This window comes from Tachysurus vachellii, chromosome 6 (assembly GCF_030014155.1).
Source record: "Tachysurus vachellii isolate PV-2020 chromosome 6, HZAU_Pvac_v1, whole genome shotgun sequence".
Classification (NCBI taxonomy): Eukaryota; Metazoa; Chordata; class Actinopteri; order Siluriformes; family Bagridae; genus Tachysurus; species Tachysurus vachellii.
The window spans coordinates 23,522,772-23,546,965 of NC_083465.1; the positions used below are offsets into that span (position 1 = coordinate 23,522,772).

A 24,194-nucleotide genomic window follows, 5' to 3' on the forward strand; every position below is an offset into this window, starting at 1 on the left:
TGAACGATGTAGTCTGATGAAAAAATCTTATGTTTTGAGGATAAATATCTTTTGTCGTTCATGTGCTTAATGCCGATGTGATGTTGTTTTTTAACACGTATAAAATTTCTACCGAGCCGCTTTGATAACGTGTCACGTTACGTCAGTAGTTGCCCATAAATTTCTGCTGTGGTCATCGTGCTCGTGCAATAAACATGCGTTAAAAAATAAAGCCGAAGCATATAGACAGTAAAACCCATATCAAGTGTACAATCAGACTGTATACAGTGTTGTTAATGTCTGAGGATGATTTAGTGAGCAGTGTAAGAGCTCATCTGCTGTCACACACTGTTACCGCTACACTCTAATAACCATTCTACTGTAATATTGCTGTAATAACCTTGTTATAATGCTGTAATAACCTTGTTATTACTGCATGCTGCAGCTTTTCACACTCCAGTGCCGTATACTGATACGACTCTTAAAGCTTGTAGACACCGGGGCGATTATCGCAGTGATTATCACCGACGTTTAATGCCTCGTGACTAAACAAAGGCCGCCAATGTGAGTGCACACAGACACGTAAAACGCCAGGCGTCAAAGTGTAATTTAAAAAAAAAACACCTCATGTTCTTTTTTTTTTTTTTTGTTCTCTCTCACGTAGAAAACTGGCTGACCAATGAGATTGGCGCTTTTGCTCACATGCCAGCAGTGTTTGGTGGCACTCAAGCACAAAACAGTCTTGCCGAGCACACATTGATACCGCGACGGCGATGCATCGAGCCAAGTTGAATGTAGAGCAGCTGGTCTCATTGGTTACTTAAAACAAAGAGCTTTATGACAAACATCTTGATTCAGATTCAGAAGCATAAAGTTACGCAGCGCCACCTTGTGTACCGGAGTATTTCTGTTTTTCATTAAGCACCATCTAATGTCAGGGAGTGAATTTGCACATTCACTCGGCTCATCACCAGTGATGATCGTCCCGCACCATGTGTACGAGCCTTTACTCTTACAGAGCAAAGCACTCTGGGTAATAAACAGAGAAGCTCTGAGGCTCAGCTGCATCCTTACACGATGACGTTATTGTCTCTTTAACCTGCTTTCTCTCTCCTTGTTTCTTTCTTTACATCCTTGTCCAAACCTCATCTCATGATCTTTATCTGTGCCCTCTCTTTTTTGTTCATTTTTCTCTGTCCTTATCCCTGCACTTCCCCACCACCCGCAGATCTACTTCAGTGAGCTTTATTGGCATGAGCATTAAAGCAGTCACAGTATTGGCAAAGTATTTCAGTTTTATACAAATAGTCATAAAGCAGAAAGAACACCTCTCTCTCCCTTTCTCTCTCTCTCTCTCTCTCTCTCTCTCTCTCTCTATCTCTCTATATATATTTCTTCCTCTTGGTCAATCTTGCCACACCACAGAGACGATGTGGTGTTTAAGATGTTTAAATTAGTCTGTCAGATAAGATTGTTTACTCTGCACCCATCCATATGTGCACATAACGACACCTCTCTCTCTCTCTCTCTCTCTCTCTCTCTCTCTCTCTCTCTCTCTCTCTCTCTCTCTCTCTCGGTCTCAGTGTGATTAGTGGATCAAGCAGTAATTAGCACATCCCGTCTCCTGTCACACAAACGGCACATCTCTCTGTTTCTCTCGCTCTCTCTCTGTCTCTGGTTAGCACGGGTCCGTCACTAGCAGGCAGCGCTGTCACGCTGGAGACGTCCTGTCTTCTCACACGTCTTCTCCTACTCTGGCTTGTCTTCTCTTGCCGCTCATGAGACAACCACTGCACTCTTGTGGGTCTCTGTCTCACCCACTGATTGCTCTTTTCAGGCTGCGAGTGTGTGTGTGTGTGTGTGTGTGTGCGTGCGTGCTAAACACATGTTTACCCATTCTCTCTTATTTTCCCCTCTCTGCTGTCTAAGTGTTTACCTGCCCCCACCCCACCCCCCCGACGGGAGGACGGGGTGTCCCTTGGGGCAGTGCATTCTTTACCCCTTCCCCCGTTAACGATCTTTAAATAAAGGGAGAGAAAAGGAATGGAGATGGAGGGCGGGAGAGGTGTGTGTGAGGACACAACCATGCTAATTGCTCTGTGTGTGTGTGTGTGTGTGTGTGTGTGTGTGTGTGTGACTGGTGTAGGCAACTGCTGGAAAAAGAAAGTATCGATGCACGCTGCATTTTGGTGCCATTTTGAAAGTACACTTAACACCTCTCCCTATTCCGATGGAGATAAAAGTATTGGCACCCTTGTGCTGTTTACCACAAACACACAACCCTCTGAAGAAAATGTATGCATTTTTATCAATTTCCATGGGATTATCATAATCACTACCCCACAACCTTCAGAGAAACCTCCTCGTTCCTTTACGGGTCCTGTTACGTGGCGTGTTCTGGGTGCGGATCATCAGGATTCCGATTAATAACCGCACCGAAGCAAAAGATGGAGAGAAACGAAGAGGTAGAGTGCGAAGGAAAGAAAGAAGGTGAAAGAGATGAAGGAGGAGTGAGAGAAATAGACAGAGAGAAGAGAAATAAAGAGCGTGAGAGAGAGGGAGAGGTTCCTTTGACTGGTCACATAAATCATGGCTCTGGTAATTGCTGCTCAGGAGAAAAAGTGCCTGGGAGAGAGAGAGAGAGCGTCTGTGCCACACACACACATACAGACTTAAACACACACACACTCAGGGAACAAACACACACACATACACACACGGGCTAAGACCCCTTGGCCCTATACGTGGTGGTGTGTCACCGTGCCGACAGTGGGCAGCAGATGATTGGTCATTATGTATGTGCTCTGCTGAGGAGAGCTGTGATTGGACAGCTGTGGTATGGGGTTAGAACACACACACATGCACACGCACACTACTCCGCTCCAGAGTCTTCAGTGTGTGTGTGTGTGTACATGCACAGCGCAGTGTGAGAGCACACTCCATCACACAGAACATGATTATATCTGATACACTGATATTTATTTGATGTGTTGGATCATTTTCTCCGAATCCGAATGGAGGATTCAGCGACACTGTGGTACACAAATCGAAACTGGACTGACTAAAGCAGCATTTTGTCGTCTGACATGTTGGTTGTATTTTGTAACCCGGTGTTAAGTGAATACTTCGGAAGCTTTACCGATGTGACACGGCAGATTTAAGAGCTTTAATGTCTGCTTCTGCATGTTAGTGTTGTTTAAATCCTGACTGTCCTGACTGTGTGGCCTTGAAGCTGTTTGTACTTCACTGACCCTCATTACACACATACACACGTGGGAATGTAAGAGACATAACGTCCACACTGCTAGAGACTCCTGCTTGCCTAGGTGTCCTTCTCAGTGTGTGTCTCTCAGTATGTCCTTCTCAGTGTATATCATTTGTGTCTCTCTCTGAGCGTGTCCTCTTCTCTGTGTGTCTGTCATATGCCCCTTTTCCACCGAGGCAGTTCGAGTGCTGGTTCGGAGCCAGAACCTAATTTAGAACCAGTTCTTTCTTTTTCGACAGCCAAAGCACCGGCTCTGAACCAAGAAAAGTGGTTCTTAAGTAGCACCAAAACGTTGCTGGTCTAGACTTAAGAACCGCTTGTGCCAGGGGCTGTGGGCGGAGCTACTGTTAGCGCATTTAATAATGTACCTTAAGTATACTAATGTTTAATACACTTTAACTTTACCGCGATATGATACATTATCAGCACACATGATAGTAAGTAGCTACATGCTAAGGCTACCTTTTTACTGTGTTAATGATAAAATAATGTTATGTACTTTCTCGATTATAACCTCCGTTTATACAGATTACATAGAGCTGCACGTAGATTCGCCGCGTTTGGGTGTTAATGTAGGTTCACAAAGCCATGAGCATTAATAGTAAAGCAACATCCGCCATTGTTGATGTGTTTGTGTTTGCCGCTGCTGCACTAAAGTTGGTGGGACACGTGACACGTATACAGTGACGTCAGACTCGGCTCTGTGATGCTCTTTAGCCGGTGGAAAGACAAACCAGTTCTTAGAAGGTTCGCCAGTGGAACCAACTTTGAACCAGCACCAGCTCTGAACCAGAACCCGGTTCTTTTTGGTGGAAAAGGGGCATTAGTGCGTCTCTCTCAATGTGTAACTCTTTCTTCTAGTGTGTTCCCTCTCAGAAAGTCTCTCTCTCTCTCTCTCTGTCTGTCTCTGTGTCTCTTTTAGTGTGTCCCTCTCTCTCTCTCCCCGAGTGTGTCTCCTCTCAGTGAGTCTCTCTCTCTCTGAGTGTGTCTCCTCTAAGTGAGTCTCTCTCTCTCTCTCTCTCTCTCTCTCTCTCTCTCTGTCTGTCTCTTTTAGTGTGTCCCTCTCTCTCTCCGAGTGTGTCACCTCTCAGTGAGTCTGTCTCCCTCTCTTTCTCTTTTTTTAGTGTGTCCCTCTCTCTTTCCAAGCGTGTCCCCTCTCAGTGAGTCTCTCTCTCTCTCTCTCTCTGTTACTCTGTGTCTCTTTTAGTGTCCCCTTCTCGTGAGTCTCTCGGTGTCTTTTAGCGTGTCCCCTCTCAGTGTACCCTCTCGACATGTCCCTCTTAGTGTGTCTGTAATCATGCATCTCTTTAGGTTTGTGTCTTTTTTTAGTGTCTCCTTCTGTGTCCCCAATTTAGTGTCTCTCTTGGTGTGTCACTGGTTACAGCTGATGGATGTGTGTGACATTGCACTTACATACCCAGAGAGAGAGAGAAAGTGAGACAGAGACATTTTCATCTTTTTCCTGTTATCCGTCTTCTCTCATCCTTACATCAGATTTCATCACTTCTGCTTTACCCTTTCACCGGTACCTGTTCCTGCTAGTCCTGCTCTGTGTGTGTGTCTGTGTGTGTGAGTGTGTGTAGTGGACACACTTTTTAATCAGATTTCTGTCCATAATGCCCAGTGAACTAAAGCTGAACCTCTGTGTGTGTGTGTGTGTGTGTGTGTGTGTGTGTGTGTGTGTGTGTGTGTGTGTGTGTGTGTGTGTGTGTGTGTGTAATTGAGCTGTGGACAGAAATATGGCTTTGCAGACACCACTAATGGCTTCTGTGCAGAGAGCGAGAGCACGTTGGGGCCGAGGAGGAGGAGCAGAGTAATACAGAGCAAGAGGGAGATAAAGAGAGGGAGGGAGGTGGAGAGACAGAGAGTAAAAAAATACAGTACGAAAGAAAGAAAGAAAGATGGAGTGTCTAGGTGAAAGCAGGTTGGGGAGGTATTGTGGTAGAGAGAGAAATAAACCTCATGTCCATTAGCACATGATGAGGGAGGATGCACCTTGAGGGAGGGAGAGGGGGGAGAGAGAGAGAGAGAGAGAGAGAGAGAGAGAGAGAGAGAGAGAGAGAGATGGATTTTGATTAACCATTTGACATAAAGCAAAAAATGTTTTAATCTTAGTAATAATGATTTAAAGGCTATCATTTACTTCTCTCTCTCTCTCTCTCTCTCACACACTCTCTCACACTCACACACACACACACACACACACACACACACACACACACACACACACACACACACACACACACCCAGAGCACCCAGAAGTCTTTTATAGTATTATTGCTGGTAACATTCCACAGTGTGTGAACTGCTAATCAACTGTATAGTGCTAAAATTATTGTTATTATTATTATTATTATTATTATTATTATTATTATTATTATTAATGTAGTATAAGCACATTTCTGAAAAGGTGCATCATTGATTTGTGTGTGCGTGTGGCTGTTAGCGGCCGTGTGAACTTCGTTAGAACTGCAGTGCTGGACGATCAGCGATCAGAGATTAACACTCACACTGATGAGGCAGGCTGGAGGACTCAGCTTTATACACACCATCCAGATGCAGTATTGAAACAATCAGCGTGTGTGTGTGTATGTATGTGTGTGTATGAGCTCCCCTGGAGGCGTGTGTTGGCGCGTGGTGTATTATTAGGAGGGATGCTGGGAACAAGCCCCTCAGATTAGCGTGTGATCAGGCCAAGGCTCACTACTGCTAATCAATCTGTGCATGTGTGTTTTTGTGTGTGTGTTTTTGTGTGTGTGTGTGTGTGTGTGTGTGTGTGTGTGTGTGTGTGTGTGTGTGTGTGTGTGTGTGTGTGTGTGTGTGTGTGTGAAATCAATGAAAGCGATCAGTCCAGCTGCTTGTGCCAAACTGCAGATTTGATTATTGTGCAGTTGGCATTTTTCACTCTCTCTCTCTCTTTCTCTCGTATTCTCTGTCGTTTTCTGTCTTTCGCTTGCTCTCTCTCTCTCACGTGTGTGTGTTTGTGTGTGTTGGGGTAGCTCTAAAGAAAGGCAACAAACTATATATTTTACTGATACTGATATAAGCTTAAGCCCAGTCACACTAGCAATTTGTCACAGAAATGATTTTTCAGTTTTTCTTCTCTTAACACTTTCGTGTCATGGTGTAAGTGCAACTTACCTCACCTTAACTCACCTTACCTCACCTTACCTCACCTCACCTCACCTTACCTCACCTTACCTCACCTCACTTTACCTCACCTCACCTTACCTCACCTCACTTTACCTCACCTCACCTTACCTCACCTTACCTCCCCTCTCAGGCCAGTATATTCATGAATTCTCAGTGTTATAGTTACATTGTTGACCATTAACACAGCTGTGTTTTCTGTGCTGACCTCTGAACAGCCGGTCTTTCTCACACACATGCCTTTCAGTAGAGTTACAGGAATGAGAATTTGTATTTCACTTTGAACCTGGATATCAATTACTCCATAATTCCTGCAGTGAGGCAGGGGGCTGATCAGACGCCGTCTCTCTTTCACTTCACAGCTTTTTCACTGTTTACTCAGTCAACGATTTTACAAGAATACCGAGGTAACTGCGTCTGTTGTTTCTAGTGTGTCATCATTCTAGTGTGTCATGGGTGCAACACTGATCCTCATCAGAATAGCAGCCTTATGCAGCTTCTAAAGCATCTGACTAGTTAAAAACAAATGAAATAAAGTGCTTTGGGCTTCGTTCCAGATTGACCTGAGGAAGAGTTGGCGACGTTTGTTTGGATTGGTGTTGTGTTACAGTAAAGACACACTAAACTATAATAAATCATTAGCGGTAGTGTTTGAGTCGAGAATATGTTGATTCAAACGTTGCTGTCGTTTTGTTAGTGTGTGTGTGTGTGTGTATCAGGGTGAAAACACTGGTCTAACACCCAGTCTACTGTATATGAGCTGGTTCAGTATGTGTGTGTGTATCAGCATTGAAGCACTGCTCTAATACCCAGTCTACAGTGTGTGTGTGTGTGTGTGTGTGTGTGTGTGTTTGTGTGTGTGTATCAGCATTAAGCACTGGTCTAACACCCAGTCTATGGTGTGTTTGTGTGTGTGTGTGTATCAGTGTTAAAGCACTGGTATAATACCCAGTCTACGGTGTATGTGTTTGTGTGTGTATATCAGTGTTAAAGCACTGGTCTAATACCCAGTCTACGGTGTGTGTGTTTGTGTGTGTGTGTATATCAGTGTTAAAGCACTGGTCTAATACCCAGTCTACGGTGTGTGTGTGTTTGTGTGTGTGTGTATATCAGTGTTAAAGCACTGGTCTAATACCCAGTCTACGGTGTGTGTGTGTGTATATCAGCGTTATAGCACCCAGTCTACTGTATATGATCCGGTGTGTGTGTTTGTGTGTGTCACACTATGGGGTGTGTATTGCTTTGCAGTGAGCAACACTGTGTCCACTGTATGAACGATAGACCAGGTGGAGCGAGTGAAAACAAAGAGAAGGGGGGTTTAGTGGGTGCATGGAGGTGAAGAGCGAGAGAAAGAGGAATAGGAAAGAATAAAAGAGGCACAGCACTTTATTTACACTCCCCCCGTGTCACACTCTCACTCCCTTCCTCCTGTGTGTGTGTGTGTGTGTGTGTGTGTGTGTGTGTGTGTGCGCATGCTAGAGGCTGCCGCCCGCCGTCGTCCATCATGGCTCCTATGAGCACCATCTGCTCAACATTACAGCCGCTGTTGCCTGGCTACCTGCTCTCTCTCTCTCTCTCTCTCTCTCTCTCTCTCTCTTTCTCTCGCTCTCTCTCATTCCTTGATCCCTTTATTTCTCTACTTTCCTCTCTTTCAGTTATGTATTATTTCTTATCCTTTCTGTTTTTTCTTTGCTATCCTTTTCACTCCTTTTTTCCCCCTCTCTGTTTTGTACACACCCCTTTAGTTTTCTTGTTCTTCAAATGTTATATTTCACATTTTACTCTCTTTCTCTCTCCTGGATTCACTCTTTTCCTGTCCATTTCATTTCCCTTGTCTCTATTTTCTCTCCTCTTTCAGCTCTTTATTTAATCTTCTCCTCCTAATCAATTTTTTTCAGATATTTATTCATTCCTTTATATCATTGACTAATTTCATCTCCTCATCGGCAAACAAAAGGCTATCTATCCTTTTCTGGTTGTGCATCTCTCTATTTTCCCCCATTCTTTCTCTCTTCTTGTTTGTATTTCCTCCTTCCTTCTCTCTTAGTTTTGGATCATTTTCATTTTTGTCGTCGTTTCTCTCCAGCCTTTCCTCGGCTCTTTCTCCATCCATTTTATTTTCTCCTGTGTCTCGCCATGAGGTCTTTATTTATTGCTTCATCTTTCTCTTTTCTCTTCTTCAGCTCAGTATTGTTCGTCTTCCTCGTTTCTCTACCTTCCACGTCTCTCCCTCGTTCGCTCTCAAGACACATTACGGAGTAGGCAGGAAGAGGGCGATGTATATTACAGCACTCGTGATTAAGCCGTCGAGTGTGAGGGGGGAGGAGGTTGGGGGGGGGCAAGAGAGAGCGAGAGATAGAGAGGTAGAGAGGAAAGTACGGATGACAGAGTTTGGGTTGTAAAGGAGGAAGTGGGGGTGTGGGGACAGAGATAAGCAGCGATATTGAGGGAGAGACTCGGAGAAAAGCGAGAAGGCGTGCATGACTGCCAGATAGGCATGGAGGTGGGAGAAACAGAGATATGACGATTCAGAGGGAGAGAGAGAGAGAGAGAGAGAGAGAGAAGATAGAGCAACGCTGCCCTCATCTGTCCACACATGCGCGCACACACACACACACACACACACACACAAACACACACACTCCTGCTCTGTGCTCGTTTTGTCAGCCTGGCTGGTTAAGTGAGGAGATCCTGCAGCCTCAGTGGAGGTTTTCACGGATCGATCACTAGACGAATCTGAACTGTCTGCTTTTAGATGCAGAAAAGAGGGAGCGGGAGTTAAAGCACAGCCGATAGATCATTATACCAAAAAGCAAACACACACAAACAAACAATACAACATCGAAGCCCACTGGTCTTATTATGTCAACGTCCATCTCACACACACACGCTTGCACATTTCCGCTTATATATAACGTTTACGCCTGTGTTATAAACTAATTATTACAGGATAAATGCAAGGATCTTCCAAAGCAGTGAACATGAACGTGAAGTAAGATCCCAGTGTTGTTCTCTTCAGCTACAGTCATCTGATGCCATCAGTAGGAACCTCCTTATTCATCAGCACCGGAAAAATTCCTGCCACAATTATTTATTGAAGCAAACAGCAAAATGAAGCTGCACCTCTCTATATGATTCATTGCATTGAGTCTAAAACTGCCTTATTCCCTGTACAGGCCTGCATTGGTCAGACACTAATCTATTGCAGTGCATTATGGGATATCAGTAGTGTGTCAAATACACACAGGGTTTTTAGAAATGATTTAATGCTGCACTGTGTAGCAAAAAGGCTGCGAGTATAACGATTTTTATAAAAAGTTTTAACTCCTATATTAAAGTGCTTTGGAACAGACTTCTGATTGGAGTCTTAGGACCACCAAAGTGCCACTGCTGGACCCTTGAACAAGGCCCTTAATTTTCACTATTAAATTCCAGCTGTTAGACATCGTAAATACAGGAAAACTTGTTAAAGAAAACAAAATAAACCATCTGAATTTCTGGAGATCGTACGTCATTTATGTAATATTTCCTTTAAATATTTAAATATTTCCTTTTGGCTGACTGCACAAAATGTTCGATATTTTCAGCAATTGAATTGTACCGCACCAGTGGGAGGAGTCACAATGACATCATGATGGCAGCGATTGGTTAAAAGGGCGGCTGTTCTGGGAATTATCGCAACGTTGGTTCAGGCTCAGTTGTTGTACTACTTAAAGAAATTGTGTCCATTGTTCAGGCAGGCATTCCTGGACGGTGTTTACGTTTAATTTCATCAGCCAGCTGCAAATTTAATCAAATGCTTTCACTACAAAAAGCCACGTAATACTCGCTAGCATGCAGTTGGATAGCTAGTTAATGTCTCAGACAGACACCGCTCAAGCCTGTGTGTATCGTTATTGTTTAGTTAAAGCCTTTAGTCTCTATATTGGAAAAGGAGGAGCTACATTATACACGATTATATAGAACAACTTGTACAGTATGACAAAATTTGCTCCTCGTGCTCCTTCGACTCACATTTAGCTTCCTGTAAACACAATGACTCTATATTGACTCTATATCACACCAAAGGGAAATAAATTCAGTTAGACTGTAGACATGGTTTTACCAAATGACTAATCCATCTAGTAATAAAACTATTAAATGTAAAGATTTGTTACCATAACGTTTTGTCTTCTAAATCTAACCAAACATGATACATCAATATACATCATTTAATTATATCAGACATTTAAATTCAATTTAAGTTGGTTCAAGTGATGGTTAAATTTCTGTAACAATAGCTCTGGCTGCTGGGCAAGGCAGGGGGGTTTCCTCTGGGCACTCAGGTTTCCTCTTCCAGTCCAAAGACATGTGCTGTAGGCTGACTGGCATCTCTAATATGTCTGTAGTGTGTGTGTGTGTGTGTGTGTGTGTGTGTGTGAGTGAGTGTGTGAGTGTGTGTGTGTGTGTGCATGCGATTGTGCCGTGTGATAGACTGGCATCCTGTCCATGGTGTCCCCTGCCTTGTGTCCCCGAGTCTACTGGGATAGACTTCAGGTTCCCTCTGACCCAGTAGGATAAGCGATGGATGGATGGATGGATGGATGGAGCTTTATTTTTTAGTCTTAACAGCAAGAGAGAGAGAAAAAATGGAGAGGCTGGTGAGGGATCAACTGTGTACAGTTGCTATAACATAATATTAACAGGAACTACCTTGTTTCATGAACGTTCTTTAACAGTGAATGTAACTGTAAGTGCATAAAAAATATGACCCTCTTTAATAACTAAAAAATGTTCAGATTAGTAATTCACTGTTATTAGAGGAATAAAACACAGCACTAGTACGCTTCATAGCGAACAGGGCAGAGTACGGACACAACGCCAGCCGTAGTGTAATGGATGACGGCGTTTCATTTAAGCAGCTTTTATTTCTGTCATCCAGGAAAATCAGGATGTTCTGCAGCCGTCAGTGAAACGTGTTGTATTCTGCAGGGTTCAGTTAGTCAGATCCTTCTGAAGTATCTAATTAAATGGGTTTAGTTAGATTTATAGATCAGTTATTTAACCCAGAATAAGCCTAACATCATGTTTGTGAAATAAAAGCAGTTCATGTTCTTTGATGGAAAAGCATACACTGTTGTAAAATGGATATTTTGTTCAATGGATCTTTTTGACCCAAAATGCATCCAGGTGTTTAAAGTCGATGAAACTCTATTTCAGCTGATTGAATTGTCCAGTTTTCTATCTGTTTTTTTTTATCTTTTTCTCTTTTCAGGTTGCGTTTTCAGTTGCTGCCTTTTTTCATGGAGTTCTTATCACATATGTCTTTCTTCTTTTCCAGGAGCAGGGCATGGTCGGGATGCCGCGCCAGGCTGGAGGTGTCCAACCCCCTCACGGAGGTCCAGGAGGTGTGCCCTCGGCTGGCCCTAATGGGGCGGGGCCAGGTGGTTACCTGGGCAACCAGCAGCAGCAGCAAGCAGCCATGATGAAGCAGATGATGGCTATGGAGCAGGAGAAGAGGGTTCAGCTTCACCTGATGGAGCAGCATAAAGTTCAGCTCCTGCGGGAACAGAGACAACAGCAGCACCACCACCTACTGGCGGAGCAGGTATGTGGCATGTCCACCTCTCACAGGCAGCAACTTTTCCTCAGACCACCTTCAGTGTCAGACACATCTCCAAGATTAAAAATAAAGAATTTGAGGGCTTTCATAAATAAGAAGTAAACAGTCGAACAAATGTCTGGTATCGCTGCAGGAACTGTGACAGCAAAATGGCACAAAAATTACAGAAACATCATGAACATGGAGAAGGTTGAGATTAAAGTTGTATTAGTTTTTATGCTTGTCATTAGAAGCAGGTCGATAGACTTTTTACAAAATGCACAGTATGTTATTGCTGCAAAAACCTAAAAGGTAAAATTAACATTAGGTATTGAAGCACTAACCAATCAGCAATGTTCACTTGAGTAAAGCATGTAGAAATGTGCTACAACCCAAACTAAAGTGCTTTGAGTTACTGAAGTGGTTCCAGGTCATTTCGGACTAGAGAACTTTCCCTGATCATATCAGACATACGCTCATCATCCACTTTGACTGATTAAATACCTGCAGAAATGAGCACTTGTCCACTGTTAATCATGTGGCGGCAGCACAAAGAGTAAAATCACACAGATACAGGTTCAGTTAATGCTCGCATCAAACATCAGAATAAGGGAAAGTGATCACAGTGGCTTTTATCGTGGCATGGTGGTTGGTACCAGATGGGCTGGTTTGAGCTTTTCAGAAACTGCTGATATCCTGGGATTTTCACACAGAATGGTATGAAAAACACTGAGTGAGCGACAGTTTTATGGATGGAAGCACCATGTTGATAAAAGAGGTCAGAGGAAAACAGACGGACAGATTGGTTTGAGCTGCCAGAAAAGATGTAGTAACTTAAATAATCACCCTTTACAATCATGTAGAGCAGAAAAGCATCTCAGCGTGCACAAAACAGTGGACCTTGATGAAGTGGATGAGCTACAAGAGCAATAGAACACATCAGGATCCACTCCTGACAGCCAAAAACAAGAGTCTAAGGCTGTTATGGACACAAACTTACTGAAAATAGAGAGTTAAAGATTAGGGGGGAAAAATGACCTGGTCTTTTCCCTGTCTGGGTTAAGTGAGCCTGTGCACATGATATCCTCAGACTCTTGTTCTTGGCTGTCAGGAGTAAAACCTGCTGAAGATTCGATACACTTGAAATGCTTTTCTGCTCTCCATGGTTGTAAAGTGTGATTATATGAGTTACTATAGACTTCCTGTCTTTCTGGTTATTTTCCCTCATTCTGGTGTTTGATGTGAAGGTTAACCGAAGTTCTTGATGTGCATCTGCATAGTTTACAATAACATAAATGAGCCGGTGTGTGTGTGTTCTTTTTAAAGTGAGTGAGTGTACAGTATATGTCGCCATTCATAGTTTTGTAATACACTTACTGGCCACTAGTAGGAACACCTGTACACCTGCACATCCATACCAGCAGTCAGGTGGCATAGTAGAGTGCATACAGTCATGCAGAAAGAGCTTTAGTTAAGAAAATTAGCTCTGGTCTTCTGTTCACTCTCCAGAATAGTGTGAAAATCTCAAAGCATCCGGTGAGCAGAAACTGAGGTCAAGGCTAGTGGATTTGCTATAACCCTGATGGCGATTTCGGGTCTAGACTAGTGACCGTAATTCGGTTTGTTGAACAGCTGAGGACGGAGCTGGGGTAGTGACGCTGTCTTGTGTTGTTTTGGCTCTGATCTACAGCAAAATTGATTCATATTGATATGTTGGTAATGAGGTTAAAGCCCTCAAAGGAACGGCAGGAACAGGACCGACATATGACCAGTGATGATACACAGGTACAAAGAGTTTAGTGATGGCTTTAGGGTACAGAATAGTTCATATTTCGATAATTTGCTCTCATGAATAAAAAGTAAAAAGAATAGGATTCCTCTCATATGCAATTACACATTGTGTCATCACATTAAAGCAGGTTTTCTGTACTTTAACCTAATAGTCTGGTCTAGTTTAGATCAAGGCTCTTGAAATACACAAGAGAAATATTAGCGTACAAATACTTGCAGAAAAGACTGTAGTGGCGTCGGAATATTTATCTCTACATTTTCTTGTTTCTCCTGCTTGTGTTTTGCATATTTTATCCCTAAATACACCCAAATGACTCTTTTTATTGTATGTCGGTAATGTTTTAACAAAAAGACCATCCATTTAAGCACACTTAAATTGAGACAGATCAAAGTAACGTGTTAGCAAATGTGTACACACACGCACACACACGCGCACACACACACACACACGCACACACACCACCTGCTGTTTTAATTTTCTCTCTCTTCTGTCTATGCTGCTAAATAGACTCTTAACTGATATTGGACGATGATCACACGTTTTTGTCTTCTGGGGAAAAGATTGTTCTGTTTTGCCCACCAACACAGCACACACTCAGAGAAACACACAAATAAAATTAGCACACTTCTCCAAGGATCTGTACCATTTCACTGAATTTACATTAACGTTATTGTTGAAGCCTTTCTCTCACATGACCTCACCTGTTCCTCTTTCGTGCACTTTAAACTGTAGCTGCGGTTGTGAAGTGTGTACTTTACATGCGTGTGCACTGACACTGTGTTTGTTTGCAGTTACAGCAGCAGCAGCAACAGCAGCAGCAGCAGCATCTCCCGAGGCAAATGAGTCAAGCACAGAGAAACCCGTATCCTCTCCAACAGTTTCAAGGTAAGAAACAAAGACGCAAACAGTTCCACAATTCCATTTCATCCATTGTCACTTAACATGCATATACCCATTTCAGTGTGTTTAGTACATAAACTCTGTAGGGATAAAGAGCAATTGTATATTAGGGCTCTATATATTATAAAATGACTTGAAAGATATAGAACTTCACCTCTACTCGTTGCATTTGAATTCGTATCATCGTTATATTAAAACAGTGCCATTAATGATTTCATTGATATTGACCTAATTCTGGCTAGCTTTATGCTACGTAGACCCTATCTTCCTTTCTTTACACAGAAAAGCTCATGCTGAGGACAAACCGGTTATCCATGTAGCATACATGTGCTTACTACATAGAACATAAACACTGTACAACCTGTTTCGTGTACCATAAGGCACACAGAATAGGCTACAATTCGAGACAAGCAGAGAGGCCCATGTTTTAAGTGCCAATTGGAAATGAACTTCTTTCACGTAATGTCACTATTAATAGCCGTACTGTTTAAATATTTGGTTTTAACAAAATATATTTACTCTGCACCTTTCAATACATCAGAGGACCAAGGTCATGTGGCCAAAGTTCCTTGTGACATAATGTTGGAGTAGGGAAGATTGTTCTGTTGCTCTCTTGCAATATTGCAGAGTTCATTTGCTTATTTTACTCTTTTGTCTCAGCAAATCATTCACTCTTAGTCTCCAAGTTACTACTTTGTCAAGTGCCCCAACTGCTCCTGCCTCCTCCTGAGCTAATGAGAGAGCTCGCAAACTCACACACACTCGCACTCCCAGTCTCTTAACACACAGATGAGCATTCATGCACACTTTCACAAACACAAGCAATATATACAGGAGCAAACACATCAGCAAAACTGTATGAAAGCACATCCCCCTGCCACCCCCACTCAACCCATACACACACACACACACACACCAATGAGAAGTGTGTCTATTGATTGTTCTGTCACGTTGCTATGGCAACCATGTTAGATGTAGATCCGATGGGAAATACCCTCTTAGTCAGAGCCATCAGTGGGAATGGGACCTGGGGAGTATGTTTCTCACATTAGACATGTTCAGGTTTGTCGAATGTGGCACAATGTTCGTTAGCTGCAAATGAGCATTTCTGTCCAGTCTTCACCCTGTAATCAGGGTAAGCTTCAGCGTAAGTCTATACTGACTTCATGACTAAAATCTGGACAAATGTTATTATACACTGCAGGAATAATCAAGCCAACACACTTAATACAGTTTTGTGCCACCTCTATAGTAGGAGAGTTTTAGGGTGTGTATCTGTCTTTCTGAGACAATATTCAATTCAATTCTATTCAATTCAAGTTTATTTGTATAGCGCTTTTTACAATTGACATTGTCTCAAAGCAGCTTTACAGAACAAAAACATAGAACAAAAGTTTAATATAAAGAATAATATAAAGATTAATAGAATACAAGATTCAAGATTAATATTAGATATATGTAAATGTATTTGTATTTATCCCCTAATGTGCAAGTCTGAGGTGACTCTGTGGCAAAGAAAACGGAAGGAAGAAACCTTGAGAGGAACCAGACTCAAAGGGGAACTTCATCCTCATATCTGTGACACTGGAGGGTGTGATTATAAATATACAGTCTGACAAATGTTGTATTGATGCAAAAGATCACATGGAGTTGGCATCTCCTCTTTAGTATCACAGAGTCCAACTGGAGCTGGTAGATCTCTAGATGCCTCAGGATTCTTACAGAGTCTGCCTCATCTCAGTGGAGGTCCAAAATCTTCGTCGCACGGAAGGCGATCGGAGCTGGTACAATTTCTGGATGCCTCGGGATGGGTAGAAAGAGAGAAGGAGTGTAGAGGGATTAACGTAGCTGCTGTTCATAATATTCGCAAGCACTAGATGATAATGTGCATTTGGTCAGATGTAATAGAGCACAATATTATGGGATGTATTATGTGTACGCCTGACTAAAATGATGAGTTTTTAATCTACGTTTAAACTGGGAAAGTGTGTCTGAGCCCCGAACACTATCAGGAAGACTATTCTAAAGATTGGGAGCTAAATAAGAAAACCCTCTACCGCCTTTAGTAGACTTAGATATTCTGGGAACTATCAGAAGTCCTGAGTTTTGTGATCTCAGAGAACGTGAAGGATTGTAACGTGTTAGAAGACTAGTTAGATACATGGGAGCTAAACCATTTATGGTTTATTTCATGTATTTAAGTAGAAGCAGTTTATAGTGTAAGTGTAGAGTGTAGTGTAGTGTAGAGATGATAGAATTGTAGAGAGTGTAGAGTGTAGAGATGATAGAATTGGGGTTATATGGTCATACTTTCTTGTCCTAGTGAGAACTCCGGCAGCTGCATTCTGGACTAACTGTAGCCGATTAATTAAAGATGAATGACAACCACCTAGTAATGCATTACAATAGTCTAGTCTAGAGGTCATGAATGCATGAAGTAGCTTCTCAGCATCAGATACAGATAGGACGTTTCTTAGCTTGCAAATATTTTTAAGGTGGAAGAAGTCTGTTTTTGTAGTATGGGCGATATGTTTTTCAAAAGACAAGTTGCTGTCTAATATAACACACAGGTCTTTCACAGTCAAGCTATTAGTTACAGTACATCCCTCTAAATGAAAGTTGAATTGTGAAATATGATTGCAGTGTGCATCTCCCTATTCGATCAGTGATCTAATGTATGAATCTAGACAAAAAAACTTTTGAACCCCAGTCTTCTGTTCAACAACATAGAACCATAACCACTGAAGCTACCGCTGCCCCCTATACAAGGACTGACATGTGCAGAGCCCACGCCTTCATCACTGGGACTGACAGGCACAGAGGCCACGCCTTTATCACTGGGACTGACAGGCACAGAGGCCACGCCTTCATCACTGGGACTGACAGGCACAGAGGCCACGCCTTTATCACTGGGACTGACAGGCACAGAGGCCACACCTTTATCACTGGGACTGACAGGCACAGAGGCCACGCCTTTATCACTGGGACTGACAGGCACAGAGCCCACGCATTCAACACTGGGACTGACAGGCACAGAGGCCACGCATTCAACACTGGGACTGACAGGCACAGAGCCCACGCATTCAACACTGGGACTGACAGGCACAGAGCCCACGCATTCAACACTGGGACTGACAGGCACAGAGCCCACGCCTTTATCACTGGGACTGACAGGCACAGAGCCCACGCATTCAACACTGGGACTGACAGGCACAGAGCCCACGCATTCAACACTGGGACTGACAGGCACAGAGCCCACGCATTCAACACTGGGACTGACAGACACAAAGGCCACGCCTTCATCACTGGGACTGACAGGCACAGAGGCCACGCCTTTATCACTGGGACTGACAGGCACAGAGGCCACGCCTTCATCACTGGGACTGACAGGCACAGAGGCCACGCCTTTATCACTGGGACTGACAGGCACAGAGGCCACGCCTTCATCACTGGGACTGACAGGCACAGAGGCCACGCCTTTATCACTGGGACTGACAGGCACAGAGGCCACGCCTTCATCACTGGGACTGACAGGCACAGAGGCCACGCCTCCGTCACTGTGACTAACCACACTAACCGAGACTGAGGTTACAGAGGATAAACCTCTTTCACTGGGACATTAGCCAGTTTGGTCAGGATTGTAAAACATTAACCAGCAACCATTTATAATTAAAGCCTATTATTATTAATACAAGCAAAAGTCTCAAGTTTTAAGGTGTTTGTTTGGTTGACTTTGTCATTCTCTTGAGCTCAATTCACTTGACTCACAATGGATTTAGCCTCAAAGAAGACATATAACTTCACAATTATAACCTGTTTAGCTCTCAAGACCTAGGTCCTAACATTCCACATTCCCGTCTACATACCCGTCTTATTTATATTGTACTTTCTAAAAATACCCTTGACGACATAAGTGAATAATAAGCTGTGATTTTCATTAGTATTTTCACACGTCTATTAAGTAGAATACATCAATAATGCAAACATACATACATACATACATACATACATACATACATACATACATACATTCTCTCTCTCTCTCTCTCTCTCTCTCTCTCTCTCACTCACTCGCTCACTCTCCTGCAGTAGCGAGCGTGGAGTTATCACTAGGCTCAATTCCAGCCCTCTGCTCAATCCCCTCAGCATCCTCTCTTCAAAACATCAGCTGCCTCTGTTTGCTTGTTTGCTTGTTTATTTCTTTATATATTTATTGGCAGCACTGAACTTTCTCCCTCACATTGCCTGTTGTCATGGCAACTTGCCCTCCTCCCAAATTTCCCTGCACAATTTCAGTCTGGATTGGAATGGACTATCAGGATTGATGGAGCCTTTCCAAATGAATACAGAAGCCCCATGCATCGCATTACATGACTGCGCTGCTGATTTGCCATGCATGCGCCTGTGTGTTTCATGCAGAGTTGAATTACCAATCTTGGTTTTCTCTTTCTTTACTTATTGAGGAATTTTACACATTGCTAAGCAGTTATAGTTTTATACAGTTGAGCTTTAATTGGACCCCAGGAGCTTTCAATACAGAGTTAGTGGTATTTGGTATTAAGGTATAAGTATTAATATAATATTCTTCTAAATATGATCTAATGTTTTTTTCTGTGCTTGGGTAGGCACACAGCAGGAGATGGCGGCAAGGAACCAGGCGATTCAGAGCATGAGGAACGCTCGCCTCCTACAGCAGCAACAGCAGCAGAACCAAGGCATGCTACAGATGGCACCAGTTCAGAATGCTGGTCCCATGCCCACTCAGGGCGAGATGAGCATGGCCTATGGAAGCCAGGCAGGGACGCAGGCAGCCATGTACCAGGGCATGAACTCGGGGATGGGTCCGATGCTCCAGCCACAGCATCACCCCAACCAGGCTGGCATGGCCATGGCACAGAGACCTGCGGGCACGGGCGCCCAGGGAATGGTGGGGGGTGGAGCTGGAAGTGGATATGGGCAGGGCATGATGATGAACCCTGCCCTCTCTCAACAGCAGATGAAGCAGGCTGGGCAGCCAATGGCCAAAGCCCAAGCTCAGAGACTGCAAAGCATGATGGGAGCGGGAGGTCAGGTATGGCCCCAGCAGCAGCAGCAGCAGCAGAATATGCAGGCCATGAGTGGAAGGACTACAAACGAGATGGTTGCATTTAACAGTAACCCTGCATACGTCATGCAAGGCGGGCAGCCATCAAGGATGCCCAAGCAGCATTTCAGCCAAGGTATGGGTGGTCAGGGCATGGTAGACCCACGGGCCATAAACCCAGCAAGCATGGGTGGACCTATGATGCCTCACATGGCAGGCCAACCAAGGACCACTCAGCCACGGGGAATGGCAATGTCGGGTATGGGTCAGGCTGTACCCAACATGGCTGCTTTCGGACAGGGCTCCACACAGGCCATGGCAGGGGCAGGACCAGGCGGAGGGGCCTATATGACAAGCGGGCAGTCACAAGGCTACCAACGGACATCAAGTCAAGACTTGGGTTACAATTATGCTGGCCAATCAGGGACCGGGAGTGGGGTCTCGTTTGGCCTGTCAGAAAGTGCAGAGCTGGACTCAACGGACGGTTGGATGGAGGAATTTTTCCCCAGCCAATAGCCAATGTAGAAATTGTTTGGGGGTGGGGGACCTTTGAGATGGACCAGAAAAGTTTTTTTTTTTTTTTTTTCTCCATCAAAAAGGAAAATGAAAATCATTTCTAGACGGCGTGTTTTTGTTTTTTTTTTTTTTATTATTTTTGGTTTATTGGTACCATTTAATATAATGGGAAAATTATTACATGTTGTGTATTGTATGTGTGATGTCACTATATTTAAACCAACAATCTCTAAGCTCTGATTCTAGCTAGAAGCCAAGTCTCTTTAGACTTCGTCTTGCGTCCTTCGTCATCTTTTCTTCGTCATCTTTTCAAGACCTTTTAGGAACGACAGTGTAAAACCTAAATTAATTGTGAAATAGAAAGATTTTTTCCCCAGTGTTTAGACCAGATGTTGGTTTTTACTCTCAACTCTGTCTGTTTAGTCAATGATGAATTCTGAAATGTGTGAGAGTGTTTTTAAAAAAAAAAAATTAAAAAAAAACAAAAAAAAAAACAACAGCACCATCACCAACAGTTCCCTTTGCTCTGATAGTGATTCAAAGAGCCAGCAGTTCCACTTCCACTGCATTCTCTCTGCAAACATCATCGCTAAACACCTCACAGTCTTTACTCTCAGCACATGCATCACCAGTGTTTGTGTGCTTTAACTAATCGAAGAGACTTGGCAGCTACAAATTTGTCTCTCCACCTAAAATCTGAAGGCTGGAGAACATTATGTTTTCTTGTAAGTCATATGGCAGCTAGGAACACAAGCATGGCATCGTCTCTCCCACATGGGCCAGAAACACACAGTCCTCTAAAGTAACGTGCAGCCAAACACACAGATTAGATCCAACCTTCGAAAATAACAGCTTCTACAAGTGACTTGTGGCAGTTAGAAAGGCTTTCACATAGCAGTGTGAACACAAGAACGATCACTTGTCTGATCGCTTTCTAAGTTCACGAAAAAAAAAATGCTTTTTTCCTTTTATTCATTTGACAGATGCGTTTAATTCAAAGCATAAAGCTGAGCGTTAAGGAACTAAGAGCTTGGGTAGAAATACTTTTCTTCTGATAAACTATAATCTGATGTTAAGTATCAGATTGATACATGATTAGTTTGAATAAATTGAATAGTTTATATAAAACAAGTTCTTAACGTGTTTTGCTCTGTCGGCTTTGACGCAGCGTCATCACCTGACTTCACTCAGAGCAGAAAGCCATCAGTTAGCGTCAGTACGTTCTTTACGACCAACCTGCGATGGGAGAAAAGACTGTTCGGAGATGACACGGACCATGAAGGCTATATTCATAAAACTTTATAACTGTGCTTATAGCGCTCCATAAATTTGGTAACAATCATTTGGTAACAATCAACAAACAATCGTTTTTTTGTTGGAAATTTCATATTTAGGTTTTGTAACTTCTGTAAACTTTAGAATGTGACGGAAACAAAATTTCAAAGTAATTACAGAGTAGGTTAAATGGTGACTGTAGTAAAAATTATTAATGGTGTGTCTATATTTGAAATCTCACCAAAAAATGCTTAGCAATAAACAATGAAGCTACAAAATCGATCCTGAGCTCGGGTTACAGTCGAGGTGGTGATTTGCGTGTTCTTCCATCTGCATCTGGGTTTTTTTTCTGGTTCTCCAGTATGTCCATCCTCCCTAAAAACATAGAGCAGGAGGATGAGCTACACTAAATTACTCCAGACCGGCGTTTCATCCGTGATGTATTTCCACCATGACTCTGACCAGGATTACTGAAAAATGACTTAATTAATGACTACATTTATCAACACTAGTAACTAAATAATTTTCACAATAACGTCATTTTAAACATCTTAAATAAATTACATTAAAGACTAATGACAATAATTTGAAAATGAAACCGTTTCAAACCGTAAATAAATTTCTCCTCAAATTACAATCCCATGTTTTCACTATTACGACAGATTATCTAAGTGAGCGTCAGCAGTCCTGCTTGTCACAGATTCATAATTAATTTCGATTTAGTAAAATAGTATTTGAGTTAATAAGACTTTTTTTTTTTTTATTGACTTTTACTATTTATCCAATTCCTACCATCATAAGCACAGTTATGATGATTTATGAATATAAATTCTGACTGTTTTTTCCTTGACTGATGTTAAAATGTCACAGAAATAACAAAAAATAAACACATTGCAGATCGGTCCTGTATTCAGTGACCTAGTAAGTCTTTCAATCCAGCCTGATTGTCTTAAGTCTCTGAGGAATATAATACGCCGACTGCGTCTATTTTCGTTTCATCTCGTTGTTGTTATCTGAAGGAGGAACCATGCGCCACGTCTGCAGAGTTTCAGGACGGTGAAAGTGTTACAGTATTGCTCTTACTATTGTAATAACCATGAATTCCCTGCTCTCTCCATCCTCTTCCTCCTTATATCTCAACTTCTCCGGGACCAAGTCACACACGCAACGTATCGTCTGTTCTGTTCTGTTCTGTTATTTCCGTCAGTCATCGATGATGATGTTGTCTTTTCAGCTTTTATTTTGTACTGGTGCTGATTATATATATATATATGTGATGAAAAAAAAAGATTCTATATAAATATTATATATATATATAAATATATAAATATATGAGAATGGCTATATGTAAATATGTTTCTACTGCTTTAAATACACCAGAAAAGTGTGTCTCTACTTTCTGTAAAGATATAACTGTTGAAGATAGAGTATTTTTATTTCTTTTTTTTTTTTTTTCTTCTTCCACTTTTAAACTCATCCTAAGCTATACCATTGCACTTCAGACAATGTCTTACTACTAATGGGTAATGTAAACCTTCTCTGAGTTTTATTTCGAAGGGATTTTTTTTTCTCTAGATGGAGAATTTCGAGCTGTACCTAATGCAGTGCTTTTACTATCTTCCCTTGTACATAGTTACGAAAAATGTTAACAGCAGAGACTTACAAAAAGGAAGAATTTTTTTTTTTTTATTTGTTTGTTTGTTTTTCAGAAAAATACAATAAAGAGAGTTTTCTCGCTGATCCTATTAAATGAAACGTGCTCTCCTTGACTTGTTCCACCTGCAGCCAAAAAGCTTGGGAATATGATGGGCAGGAAAAGAAAAAGACAAAGACAGAGAAAATGTCTGCTTCGTCTTAAAATGTAAAAGCAGACAGATTAGTTTTAAGGTCAAGTAATTTTTATAAATGGCATTATATTTTAATTATGTAAAGCTGCTGATACCAAGGTATGACATTTTAAAATTTGGAGCCATTTAATAACATTTCAGAAAGTCTGAGATGTTTGAGCTCTTAATATTACTTCTTACTTTGATCTAAGATGATGTTCCTGGTCGTCCAGCAGCAGGGTCCTGCTCTCACCGATGTGGCACGGGTTCCATTCCTGGGCAGGAAACCGACCCATCCGCTGAGAGGTTAACTCTCCATACCAATCTCAAGCCTGAATAAAATGGGAAGGTTGCTTTAAGAACAGCATTCTGCGTAAAACCTGTGTCAAAATCAAATGTACGGCTCGGCTGTTCCGCTGGGGCAACCCCGAGCAGGTAGCACTCAAAGGGCAACAACGCTGATCTAAGAAGACCTTATATCTGTCAAAGTGTCTGGTGCTGCTTGTTATAAATGATATATTTCTGAAATACGGTTGAAGGATGCATACTATTCATTAAATAAAAAAATTATTGGTCAAAATGTGTTAATTACTATTAGAGCTGCTGTTCTAGAACATTAGTGTTTACTGTAATATAAACCACATGTTTATATGAATGTGTTCTTTTAATGCAGTTCTGTGGAGTGTCTGACATGGCAGTCCCTTGTTACTACAGAAATGAAAATGTGTCAATTGATTCGCTGAAGCTGTAGGATGTTGTCTATTTAGCATTTACGGATAAATTCTCCACGGTCTGCTCCCTGTACCAGTCAGGCCAGTCTCATAAAA

The 24,194-nt window shown here is 42.3% G+C and overlaps 1 protein-coding gene across 1 annotated transcript in view; it reads left to right on the forward strand.

Annotated features, from left to right (window-relative positions):
- maml3 (mastermind-like transcriptional coactivator 3) overlaps window positions 1-23,626 on the forward strand; it is a 148,160-nt gene extending 124,534 nt beyond the window's left edge. The window contains exons 3-5 of the mRNA XM_060873011.1: window positions 11,715-11,981; window positions 14,559-14,652; window positions 19,293-23,626. Of these exons, the coding sequence (XP_060728994.1) occupies window positions 11,715-11,981; window positions 14,559-14,652; window positions 19,293-20,266 (1,335 nt within the window). The 3' untranslated portion in view covers window positions 20,267-23,626. The remainder of the gene's footprint in view (window positions 1-11,714; window positions 11,982-14,558; window positions 14,653-19,292) is intronic.
- The last annotated feature ends 568 nt before the right edge of the window (window positions 23,627-24,194 follow it).